General features: G+C 40.8%; 1 protein-coding gene across 1 annotated transcript in view; it reads right to left on the bottom strand.

Moving 5' to 3' along the window:
• The window catches only part of ARHGAP15 (Rho GTPase activating protein 15), a 293000-nt gene that overhangs the window by 14079 nt on the left and 265316 nt on the right, over positions 1-13605 (bottom strand). Inside the window, exon 12 of the mRNA XM_026040886.1 lies at positions 6845-6950. Within this exon, the coding sequence (XP_025896671.1) occupies positions 6845-6950 (106 nt within the window). The remainder of the gene's footprint in view (positions 1-6844; positions 6951-13605) is intronic.

The following is a 13605-nucleotide window of genomic DNA, read 5'->3' on the forward strand; positions in this document are numbered from 1 at the left end:
TATTTTTCGTCACTTGAACATGTGTCGTCCAGAACTGGCCCCGTTCTACCAGGCACTGGGAACAAACACTTCACATTCACAGATGCTCCTAATTTGGTGTGGTTTGGAGTGTAATTTAGATCAAACGTATCCATGTAAATGAGTCAGGGTTTCTTAATTAGGTGCCTCTCAAGAAAGAACTTGGACCACATCAGTAGGTGCGGGTGTGGTGCCCACAGCACTGGAGTCTTTCCTATAGATGAAGCTTAGTTTTGTTCGGGCATGTTGTAGGATTTTCTTTCCTTTCTTTTTCTTTTCTTTTTTYTTTTTTTTTCCTTTTTCCCCCCTTTTTATTTTTTTTTCTAAAAGCACAATAATAAATCTGCAGATGGCATAGACATAAAGACGCTACTTCAGAGGAGCTGTCTAAAACACTGTCTCTTTGGCAAATGCCTTAAAGTAGGTCATTCTGCTGTGATTTAGGTTTATATTTCATTGCCAGCTTTTTGTTCCTATTACAAGTAGGGTGCATTCCAGTCCACAGATTTGCTCTTCATTTAGCTTTTTTTTTTTTTTTTTTTTTTTTTTTTCTTTTTTTTACATGAATTTGTAGCTCTCCTTAAGAAAATGGCCAATATCCTGTAAGAAGTACTAATCATGCACTTGACCACAAAAAGAGATGTATGAAGGTGATAACCTGGAAATGTTGGAATGCAAAATGTCACTCTCTGAAAGGAGGGAAAAAAAAAAAAAAGAAAGAAAAAATTGATTCTCTTAGCACAGTGATTGAAATGATTGTTGCGTCTTTTGCAATGTGTGAAAAATGATTTGATGTAAATGTCATTTCAGAAGTCTCCCAAAGCAGGGTCATCCATTGCTCTAGTTGGCCATACATATGTACATGTGTACAAATACATATATATATTTGTATACATATATACATATACATATGTATATATTTACTATTTGTCACTGAAAATCAAGTATTTCATAGCTTATAAAAAAAAATAAAAATCAAATCATCAGGGTCTGTTTTCCCATCAAAGTGCCAGGGGATTTACATGTCAAACACCCACTAGCCTTAATGAATTACCTGCATAAATTCCCTTTCAATCGATAGTAGAATAGATCCTATTGTGTTATATTAATTATTTTGCACAGAACACTGACATTTTGGCATTAAAGCTTTTTTTTTTCTAAGTTTCAATGAATATCTTAAGAAACTTCAATTCTTTTAGTCATTTTACAGCTTTATTCCGAGAAAAAAATATCCCATATCTTTAGTTAGAAAAATGAAAATGGTCAAGAATAAAAAAGGAGGGGGGGTGGCAAGCAAAAAAAAAAAATGCAAAACTTTTGTAATGAGTTGAGCATTCTTAATTTTCACCACCAAWAAGAAAAAAATATCGAGCTGAAAAGAGCACTAACCCGCAGCAAAACTAAGAGGTTGCAAAATCACATAAATTAACCTCCCCAGTAATATTTTCCTAAAACTCGTGTGGGTGCAGAGCAGAGGCAGGGCGCTCACATGGTCCCCATTAGCAGCTGGGTCTGCAGCGTGAGCRGCCTCCCCGGGATGCGCTGCCCGTGGCCTGCCCAGCACAGAGTGGCACCCACTTTCTCCATCCACACAGCCTGGATAATAAAACTTACTGACCTGAAAAACCAGTTATGAGATTTAATTAAGGGCTGAAATGCTTTTTGAGATGGTTTGATATTGAGTAATATGGAAGGAACAGTAGCCAAGTTTGAAAATAGTGACTGATCTGCTCAGGTTTGTGTCCTGCACCCAGCACAGCAGTCCCCTGCAGCCACATGGCCATATCATGAATATTTATATTGAAACTAAGTTAACTGTATTTATGGTTCTGCTATTTTCTGCTGCACCACTGCAGTGCATTTTGGAACTCCGTAGTGCTGAATTTGCCCAATTCTTATGAAAATCAGGGTTTGGATTTTTAAATATGGCATGCAATCAGAAAGTGCATCTAAGCACAGGTGGAAATGCAGCTTTAATTCCTCGTCTTTGTTGGCTTTGAACCTGCTGAGCTGGAAGGTATCCAAGGTGAGCCTTGAAAACTCTTATTCCACAGCAAGAGGGATCAGGTGTGGCTGCAAACCCAACAAGTGCATGGACCAAAGTGAGCATGGGGTAAACACATCGAGGTGCTCTAGGGCACTCGGGTTTAATTTCTTCCTTTAATCCAATAACTATTAACAATCCTAACTCATGCACACATCTTGGCGGTCTGATAGGGGGAGAAATGAGTGTACTTCAGTGGCCACAAATGGGTTTAATTCCTTCTTTCGTGCCCCAAAACAAGCATGACGCAGCTCAGCTGAATGGGACAAGTGTTGGTTTGGGGCCAGCTTCTCTCTAAAACTTTTATATAGTCCAAATAGTGTAAAGCTTGTGTGCAAGAGCGTGTCTTGATATATACTTGCCCTGCTCTTCATGTAATTTTTTAAGTGTTTGTCACAGAGARAGGGGAGTGGATGCATCCAGCAAATCCAAAATTCGCAGGAATAGGTTTATAGTCCTCCCTGTCACTGCTTAGGAGTTAGAACAGCTCAGGTCTATGAAAGGCTCTAATTCAGTTAATCATTTGAGCATATATTCTTAATTCCTAGTGCTTTCAGTTAAGGATTTAGGGGTTTATGAGCATTCCTGAACTTGGATGCTTTTCTCGATGAAAACTTTGGTCTCCCATKGGATTTCTGAGGTTTGCTGAAGAGAAATCAGCTCCACGGAGAGGGACCTGGGAGTCCTGGTTGACACCAAGTTAACCATGAGTGAGCAGTGTGCCCTCGTGGCCAAGAAGGCCAATGGGATCCTGGCCTGCATCAGGAGGAGTGTTGCCAGCAGGTCAAGGGAGGTGATTCTGCCCCTCTACTCAGCGCTGGTGAGGCCGCACCTGGAGTACTGTGTTCAGTTCTGGGCACCCCAGTATAGSAGGGAYGTGGAGCTTCTKGAGAGGGTCCAGAGAAGGGCAACCAGGATGATTAAGGGAMTGGAACATCTCTCGTATGAAGAGAGGCTGAGTGAGCTGGGCCTTTTTTCTCTGGAGAAGAGACGGCTCAGAGGGGATATGATTAATATGTACAAGTTCAGGAAGGGAGAATGCAGGGAGGAAGGGGACAGGCTGTTCTCACTGGTGGCCAGCGATAGGACAAGGGGTAATGGCCACAAACTGAAGCACAAGAAGTTCTGTCTCCAGGTGAGGAGCAACTTCTTTACTGTTAGGGTRACAGAGCAGTGGAACAGGCTGCCCAGGGAGGTTGTGGAGTCTCCTACTCTGGAGGTCTTCAAAACCCGCCTGGATGCCACCCTGTGCCACATGCTSTAGGTGTGCCTGCTTGAGCAGGAAGGTTGGACTAGATGATCTSTAGAGGTCCCTTCCAACCTTAAATATTCTGTGATTCTGAAATCAGTCTTATGGCACTTCTGTTGGGGCTGTTTTCTCATTTAAATGTATATATACTTCTTTTCTTTTAAAAATACTTGTGTAGTTCTTAATATAATCTGTTTCTCTGCTTTGCAAAAAAAAAAAAAAAAAAAAAAAAAAAAGAGGGTTCTCCTAAGCATAGGCTTAATATGTAAGGCTGCCTGGCTGCCTGAAGCCGCTGATATGACACGTAGTTTAGGATGTGAAAATCACATATGTTTGCTCCATCTCTCCTCCATCAACTTAAAAAAAAAAAATAAAGTAAAACTTTGCAGGCGTTTTAGCATTGCAACATGCCACCCTTTGACAGTGTTTTCCCGTTTTCCCTCCACGTCAGCAGGTCTGTGTCAGATAAACAGCTCTGGATGAGCAGCTTATTCCCAGGGCAATGGAGACGAGCAGTGATCATCAAGAATTTGAGCAGGAGAGTGAGCCCCTTCCTTGGGTTGGAAGGTGGATGGGAAGGAGTTGGCTCCATGGGGCAGGGAAGGCGCTTTTTGGCATCATTTGTTGTCCTTGCACCCTTGCAGACCAAGGTCTGCAGGATACAGCAGGTTTATGTCCTCTTTGGGATTTGCCTGCCCTGGCTGGGCGTAAAATTCCCATGTAAATAAGCAGCTGGAAGGAGCTGAGGACCTGGGGCCCTGTTTTCCCAAACRCAAAAAACATAAATACAGGGGGTATATACAGCAAGTAAGGCTCTCTAAACACACTCAAGTAGGATAGGCTGTTTTCTGTAGCTATTTATTTGGAAAAGTCCCTACTCAGACTGTTTTTTTCTTTTATGTGTAAAATATATGCTTGGTTTGCTCATCCTGGGAAGTATGAAAAACCTAATAGTCATTGTGCTCRACAATTTTCGGTGTGAAGATATAAAACAATTTTCAATATAAAGCAATTTGTTATGATGTTAGACTGGAAGGAGCTATGTGATATGTCTATTCAGCTGTATATTTTGTCTCTTTTGCTCATGCATTATGTTTGTAGTTGAATACATTTCATGCAAAGATGAGTAGGGGGACAGGGTTTTTTTCATCAAATACAAATATAAAATCCTTAAAAGCGCAGGTGCCGTGAGCCCAAGCTTTGCTTTTAATACCTCTTCCATGGGCTTTGTAAACAACATTGACTCCTTGCAGCATCCTTGGGCTTGATTTAAGGAAGGTGTATGGCACAGGTAAGATCTCAGTGTTAATCCCCGCTGCTGTGGTTGCTGCCAGGGCTTTCTGCCAGGCTTTTCCACCAAGTGCTTTGCCCAGGTTTCCTTTGAAGGATCCATTGGAGTGAATCTCACATACTGTTATTTCATCCCCACCTATTTGGACTGCCCATTCGGTCTGGCCTTTATTTTTCCCCCTCTTGACAAGTTCGTGAGAACATGCTAATCTTCTCAAGTTTTGGATGTTATGGGCTCGGAGGATAATCCCTTCCTTCCCAGAGGATGTGTTTGCATGACACAGAAGGTTGACTTCCTCCAGAGACACTCAGACGACCGGTTGCTTCCATAACCCTCAGCTCTCCAAGATGACCCAAATACCATCTCTTCCATCCTCACGCTACTGCATCACTTCAATATACCTCTTCCTTCACCATATTTCTGCAGCGACCCTAGCATAAGCATATCTAGATATTGTACTCATATGCACGTCTAGATATGTACTCATATTAAGTATTGCTACTTAATTATTTGTATTTTCGTTTTTATTTTCCCCCCTCAAGGCCTAGTCTTGGTCCAGTTTTGTCAGTTATTCTATACATACACAGCAGGAAACTATTGCTGTCCTGAAGTGATTATGCCTTAAATAGACAAGGCAGACAAAGGAAGCATTTTGTAAACAGGGAGCCAAGGCATGGAGAGATTAAATGATTTAGCCAAGGTCATACAGAACATCCGGTCAAAACCAAGAACTGAACCCAGGTCTCCCGAGTCTCCATCAAGTGATTTAACTCTAAGATCAAAGATTTATCGGGTATACCTGATGCCATTCCCTTAAGACATGGTAACAAAAGTTTCTGCAGGTTAGGATCAATGCCACGTACAATGAAGTTGGTTTTATATATGGCATATCTATTTAGACAGCATGTACCTGCTTCTTGCATGAGGGTTCTTCCCAGGAAATAATTTCCCTTATTATTCTTCCATTGACAGTAAGCCATTATTTTCCTTCTCTAGACAACCTTCTGAAGGAGAGGATGTATCACAGGGAACATCAGATGAACACATGGGAAAACGGTTTTCTTCAAGGCCAAACTCAGTCATTTTATAGACTGTTTAAAATCCTTCCATGCTAATTAAATGGGGACATTCCCACCGCGATACATACGCTTCATTTTGTAGTTCCTGGCAGTTGTGCAAGAAGATAAAGGATCTACATCCATTATATATATATATATATATATATTTCAGGAGAATGCTGCTGGAATGGTCAGCATAAAGGCATCATTCATTGTGGGCTGGGAGCAGTCTTTTACTGGGAGTCATTATTATTCATTCACTGGGGTCAATGTATCATTCCCGGGATGAAATACTCCTCTGTGTACAGAGGCTGCATGGGGCCCTAGATACTACTTAGTCCTTTCAATTTTAAGGGTAATTTGGCTGAGAAGTGGCTGTGCAGAATGGCAGTGGTTAGCCCCTCCATCAGCACAGCAAGGAGAGGAGGAACCAGATCCTGCCCTCTGGATGCCCCTGTCCTCTGGTCCCTTACTGTTGCCTGGTCGTTTTGCAAATAAAACAGCCACAGGTCTGCTTTAGAACAATCTTTTGGCCTACTTTTGGCCTATTTTTTGCAGCTAATGCCAGGAACAAGAGCAGAAAGCCCAACGTGAACATGARATGTGAGGTTTTTTTGTGAGCCAACATCTACCAACTGTGCGCGGTGAGTGTAGAAACCATGGAGCGATGACAACAGGTGGAACATCACGATGGCCTTTTTGTAGAACAAAATCTGTGTCACCTCTCCTGCCTTGTATTTCAGAAACATTAGGAAAGCAAAGGTGCCCTCCCAGATCTCCCAGTCTTATTTCCTAGATGTTCTTTATTGGCACAGACTTCACTGCTTGGAGTCTTTCCTAGCTTTTCCTAGCTAGTTGCAGGAGCAGTTGAAGTCAGACATGCACTGGAACATGTTGTATTTGTTCAATTCAATTTACCTGTTCTTAACCAATACCCGGGTCTAAAAGCACACAAAGAAACTTACTGTTTCATTTTCTAATAGAGGAAAAATTAATGCTTTCACTTAGACACTCTGACTCTTGAGGTGAAATAGGATGTACATAGATACCAAAAATCATATTTAGTTTTGTCAAAGAACGTAATTATTTTTGGTATTTTGGATTACATTTCCAATAGGATTTGGACACCACACTTGGAAGTGCTTTTAAAATTAGCAGTATTTTAGTACTCCAGTTTCACTTACTTTTTTAGATGTTCAAAGAGGATTTTCATTGTCTCGTAGTTTGGTCTAGGGAGCTTTTTTACGAGATTCTTTATGGATTTAATGCGAATGGCGTTGTCTGGGATTTCTAAAGAAAAACATAAGGAAAAAAAWACATTTGAGTGCCACATTGCAATATTACTTTGACCAGTGCGATAGCATCTCTCTTAGCAAGAAAAGTCATAATTAATATATGGCTAAGATCAGAACATGTTGTACCTTCTGTGTGTACCTTGATCAACCCTTTTGTGAAAATACTCCACCACAGCTATCATCTAATTCCAGGTGTACCTGGAGCATCTCTCAACTGTAATTTTTCCAGGGAATACTTAGTATTTCAAACTTGCAATTAGTAAGAAAAAAGTTGGACTCTGGCCTTTAATGTTTCTTTTGAGGTGATAAGAACATTCCTATCTCTTTTGCTAAAGTAAACCTGCAGGTTTTAGCATGATTCATCGTTTCAGGGGAAAGGTTTGCCTCTGATATTTGCATCAATTTGTATATGATGTTGCAACTGAATTAAAGTCGTGTACAACTGTGCATTCATTTAGGAACAGATTAGATAAGGTGCCAGTAGGTCTGACGTAGGGAAAACATCTTGCTTGTTACATGCCCTAGATAACCTGAGAATTCTTTTCTGATCTTACCATCTATGATTTAATTATCACCTATCATTCTTCAGATATCTTCGTTTTTAATATTCATATTGCCCTCACACCCTGAGATCTCCATCAGRATTGAATCCCAGTTACAGTAGGTGCTGCATAAATAGGCATGATGATTAGTGACTTAATTCAAAATTTTACAAAAAAAAAAATTATGGAACAAAAATTTCTGGCATCTCAAATTAATTTAAAAAATAAAATTATTAATAGGATGGTATTCTTTCTTCAGCATGCATTCCTAACTCCTGTTAAGGTTAATTCTTCATATGCGCAGATATAGAGGTGAATATTGTCTATAATACTGCTAACATTTTACATATTGAGGACTYAAGTTCAAAGTAGACAATGAGCAGGCGTTATTTTCCAGTGAGAAGAATTATTTCATAAGATTTTTTTCCATAGAAAGTTGTGCAGGTGTCAATAGCAGTAATGAAGTTATACACAAGTAAAGAATAATATTTCTAAGAAGTATTTTACTCTGTTTTGACCTATATAGACCCAGCACCCAAGTCATGAAACTCAGGAATCCCTTGATTTTTCTGCCCATGCCAATAATATGGATTATTTTTTGTCCGTAAGAGAGAGAGTCATCCCAGCAGAAATGCTACAGATCAAAATGATCTGAAGTTTGCAGAAGTGGATCTATGGAAAGAAGTAGGCACAGCTTCTGTAGGCTTTTTTTGCTTGTCCTACATGACATGTGGACGACCCTATCATATTGAGGTTGAAAGTCCTGTGTAGGTTGATCAGGGAATGCCCAACTTTTCAAACAAAACTACTCAACCCCGTTTTTAATTCTCTTTTCTCCAGGGGATTCAATGGACTTCAGTCCCTCCAGAGAAAAGGAGCACTGCTGCCTTGCTGAGACCCTGGGTCCTCCTAAGGTACATTCACAAAACAAGCAAACAAAAAAGGCAGTGCTAATTCACAAGGAAATCATTTGTTGGGAAAATGGCMAGGATATAGCGCTTTGTTTTAGGCTTAGCTTTAAGCTTTAGTTGAGGCTACTGAAGCCCTGGGTATCAATATGCAGAAGGGAAGCTGAGCGAGGTGCTACGGCAGAAAATCCTGGAAACTGTGCATAAAATTATGAGGCGAGTCAGCCTATTTGCTAATTGTCAGTCTATTGTAAAAGAAGAAAAAACAGGCAACATGTGGTAACTTTAGTCAGCATTTCTGAGCGGGGATGATAAACACCTTTGCCTGGCTCTGGCATTTATCAGTACTGAGATATTATTACCACGTAGAGTCACAGCATGGTTACTGTTATCATCAAAAAAAAAAAAAAAAAAAAAAAAAAAAAAAAAAAAAAGAGCTAGCTAATCTTAATGGTTTGTAAAGCCGTTACCTGCACTGGTCTGACATTTATCATGATCATTTTACCACATGAGTCCTACATTGCAAAGGTATTTTATCTGGAAGGGACATCACTATGAATTATTATTTGCAGCTAGGTAGAAAATTGTATGTTGTAGATACCTTTTCTCATTATAAATCACAGTCACATTTCACCATTTCCCACACAAAGCTGCTGAGCCCAGGCTTTTTGCCATAACACTTACTCTCACTCCCTTTTATAGTTCCATGAAAATACTGGGCACTCTTTCATTAAAATGGTTCATATTGTTCTTTTTTTTTTTTTTAAACACTGTATACGCTTGTGTTTTCTTTTTTTTTTTTTTTTCCTCAGTGTAAAAGAATTCATTTTTTTCCACTCAAGAAACTGAAGAGTATAAACTGTTCCTTTTTTTTAAAAAAAAGAAGCTTACTCTTGCTTCAGCTTTAGTGGCTGGGCTTGTCTTTACTCTTGACCTTGTTGATGGAATACTTAACAGATCAGATGCAAGATCTTATGTTTCCATTGCAATACCTATGTATTTGCTTTTCTGCTGCGAAGCCTTGAATTCTGCTTTCATAGAATTTTTCTCCCTTGGATTCCTAAATAGGAAGATTTCTGTGTTAAATTCTCCAGTGAGGTCTAGAAAATGAAAGAGGCCAAATCTGATAAACACTTTTTAGTAGTGAAAATTGCAGGGAATCTAGGGAAATGATCCACTTTTGAGAAAGTTAGACTCTCTTTTCCCTGAATGGATTTCAGAAGCAATAAAATCATCAGAATCATGTATATCGAATAAAGAGTGAGAGGATGTTTAATCCTTTTTTTTTTTCTATTTTTTTCCCCTTTACATTCTGGGAAAAATATGGAAGATGTAGGTGATAATTTCAGCAGATGAAGATACTCTGCAGCGAGTCGCAGATGGTAGTCTATGCAATATTTTCATAGAACGTATATTTAGAATTTGGGTTACTGCCTTTAAAAATAGGGCTGCCTCCCTTTTAACAGAGCAGAACTGCAGAGATGCTCTCTTGTTTATATTTAAATGAAGAATGCATTGAGAAAAATCACTTAATATTACATAAGCTCCTTTGTAAATGAGCTTGAATAAACATTTGAGCATAGGAGAAAAAAAAAAGAGCCATGATGTGTCTGCAACATTAACAGTGGCCGGGTAAAAATGAACGAAAAAAGTAACCTTTAGCACTCGTGTCCATAAAGAACACTTAAGCAAATCCCGCCGAATCTTTCTTTTAATCATTAACTTTAAATGGACGGGGATGTTTACAACAAGGCACTTTGTTTCCGAGCAGGAAGCGCCAGGTTTATCTCCAATAACTCACGTTCGTGGGGCAGGGCTATATGTCTCCAACCTGACATGCATTCATTATTTTGCAAGGTAGCGCAGCCCGACCCCGGCCCCCCTCGGCCCCGCTGCATTATTCATGTCCGACTCACTTTGCAGAGTTTCACTCGAGGACCCATTTCCCTTTCCCGGGTACTGCACTTGCGTGGGCATGTTTAATGTTAAACGGCATTTATAGCTCACATTAATGCCTAATTTTATCACGAGCAACATTTCTTTTTTTTTTTTTTTCATGCTCTCAGAGCTGAATTGCTGAAAAAACACTGATTTATGATTCTGCATAAACCATCAGCCTATTGATCTGTCACCTAATCTGTATTTTTTTTTTTCTAAGCACACTTTCCTCTCATTTTCTTTCCCAGCCCTTCTCACCTTATTTTGCTTTTTTGGATACAATTTCTGCTGCGGTTAAAACGTCACACACTGTTGCTGCAGCAAAAACCTGCCTGCCAAGAGTTTCTTTTTAATTTTTTCCCTCCAACAATTCCTGACTGATTTGGCTGTTGAGAGAAAGACAGGTCTTGTTTGGGGCTTTTTCGGTTTGCTTATTTTATTTTATTTTGTTTTTTTTTTAAATTGGGAACTGAGTTAGGTGGATTTTTGAGCGCTAATGGAATTGTGAGACTTATGGCGCTGGCTACAGCCAGCCGGAGTGTGGGCAGACGCTGCGCGCGCCTCCCCACTGTGCTGCTGTGCAAGCATCCCCGCTGTTATGTTTGCTATAGTTTTAATGTCTGTGAAAAATTCCCGATGCAACTAAATTATGTCCTGCCCTCTCGGTGGTATAAATAAACACCCAACTTAGCCAATTCGTCTTCCTCTTGCCCAGCGCAGAAACGTGCCCTGTCACCGGAGGCTTAACCCCGCTCCTCGATAGCTTTGGTGCTATCAGGGAATGCAAACTTGCTCTGCACACTTTGGGCTTGATTCTTCTTTTTTTTTTTCTTTAGAGATGTCAACTGTGCCAAAACTCTCTTTTCATTCAGTTGGTCTTCATATTGTGGCAATCATGCTGCTTAAAATACACAGGCACATGCACACATATTAAAAATATTCCTTATGCCACTTTTAATGTCAGGATATTTTAATGTTCGTATATGCAGCACAAAGGTCCCAATTTTAATCACTTGCGCTACACTACGGCAATCTTTTTGTGAAGATGCATTGTGTAATACTTTCTTGTTTTTTTCTTTTTAAAAAAAATCTATAAGAAGTGCTCAAACTAACTAATGTTTGCCATAAGGAAAATAACCAATTTGTGATCGGAATTGATTTTACTTTTTATTCATGCCTCAGAAATAGACATTGCTGAAGAAAATGGGAATTGGGTGAAACCCCTCTGTATGGGCAATTGATAAATTCACCCTACGCGATATATAGAGTGGTGTTTTCAATGAATATTCATGCAACTTTTGCAATCCGTTAGCAAGACTTCAGACAATGAGCTTGCAACTTGGTCTTATTTAGCAAAAATATATTTAGAATTAATGGGAGGGTGGGGGGAATGAAAGAAGGAAAAAGAACAGCAGCACTTCCAAAAGTTAAACTTTAATGCCTCGAACTCCAGGTGCCAGAGTTGGAGGGAAATAACCAATAATAGTCATTTTTTACATATTTGATGGGCCTGATTATGCAATGTGCAACTCTAAATGGCTTATAGCACATTGTAGCATGGTTCCATCCCATTGGCTGCAGTAGGGTGCAGGCAGATGGATGACAGTGACAAGGAGAGAAGTGCTTTTGCTTAGCCGTGCGTTAAGATGCCATCCAGAAGCTCTGTGCACTGCAGACACTTCATTAGGATGCCAGGATAATGGTAAACTACCACTCAGAGTGACACCCCATTTCCTGCTTACTGAGCTCTCCAACCTCGGCAGATGTCAACAATCTCACAGTGCTACAGAGCAGACCGAACTTTCCCGGCACTTTGACTCCAATTTTTTTCCCTTAACAGCGCCATACATTACATGCAATATGTAACAGCAAGCACCAAGACGGAAAGCAAAATTTGCTGCCCTAATTATAGCCGAGCGGCGCACGCCGCCCGCTTAGGCGTTGCAAAAAAAAAAAAAAAAAAATTAAAAATTAAAAAAAAAAACAAAACAGAAAGGGGGGAAATTGTGGGTGGGTTGTTCTGGGGGCTGGTTGGACCCTGAGTTTTGCTGGCTGCAGCAGGGCRGCCTGAGCTCTGGATGGGACGCTCCGCTTCCCTGTGCACCGCTCCAGAGTGCAGGGCGATGGGGCTGAGCTCTTGGCCACTCAGTGCGTGGGGCTCTGCTGCTCTACGGGGCTCTTGGGGGCCCGAGGAGCATCTGGACGTGACGTTTCCCCGGCAGATGCAGCCAAAGCTGCGCTGCAAACCGGCCCCGCGCGCCCTTCCACAAGCCCTGGGAGCCGTGTTGGAAAATCGTATCCCCAAATCAGAAGGGATTCTGCAAGGCCACCCATTCCCGTTTAATCATTCGGTGCATATTTTTGAAATCAGGGCCCTTGCTTGCTTTCTATGCAGGGCTTTTCCTTTTGGGGGAAGCGGGCATCCCGCTGCCCTCACCGGTGGCTTTTGGAGCTCTCCGCTGGCTCCCCAAACCCCGCTAAATGACGGCAAAGCCGGGGCCGGATCCCGCAGTATTTATTCAGCTGCTGTCCATYCGTCCCCTGGGCGAGATTCCCGGCAAAGGTCTCCAGCAGCATCGCCGGGCTGGCTGGGAACGTCGCTGCCGCCTTTGCCCCGAGAAGGAGGATCGGGCCCCTGGGCAGCACATCAGGAGCGGAGCCCTAAATACAGTGAAGATGAGAGATGTGTCTGAGATGTAAAATTACACACTCCAAAAAAGAGACTGTTTTTTGAAGTGTGCTGAGAATCATTTTGTGAATATTCACCCTGATACATATGGKTTTTTTTTGCTTGCCTATGTCTAACCTTTAGTATATTAACCCTCAGCAAAAGAAGGGAGCGAGGAAGTTATTTCTCAGATGACCCATACGAAGGGGTTAAAAGGCTTCAGTATTTTCAGTAATCAAAGAAAAGCATACATTTTATTCTTTCCTTTTTTTTCTAACATTGAAAAAAAAAAAAGTAAACAGCATCTCCCCAAGGGAGATTTAGATTTGAAGACTGTTCATTATATCATTTGAATAAGACTAGACCTGGCCTTTTGACTTTGAACCACTACCAAATTTCAGGCTGTGAGGAAATTGTTCTACATTTCCTGACAAATTGAGTTAAGCAGACATTAAGTGGGCTTTAAGAAAACAAATGGCCATCTTTATCACAGGTGGACACTGATGGCTTAATGGGGCCTGGGCTGATTGTATCACTTCTAATGGCTTGACGGGAAGCATTAGGGTTTTTGCATAAAGAACTGGCATTGCGAGC

Source organism: Nothoprocta perdicaria, unplaced genomic scaffold, assembly GCF_003342845.1.
Source record: "Nothoprocta perdicaria isolate Ctin4 unplaced genomic scaffold, notPer1 scaffold_27, whole genome shotgun sequence".
In the NCBI taxonomy this organism is placed as follows: Eukaryota; Metazoa; Chordata; class Aves; order Tinamiformes; family Tinamidae; genus Nothoprocta; species Nothoprocta perdicaria.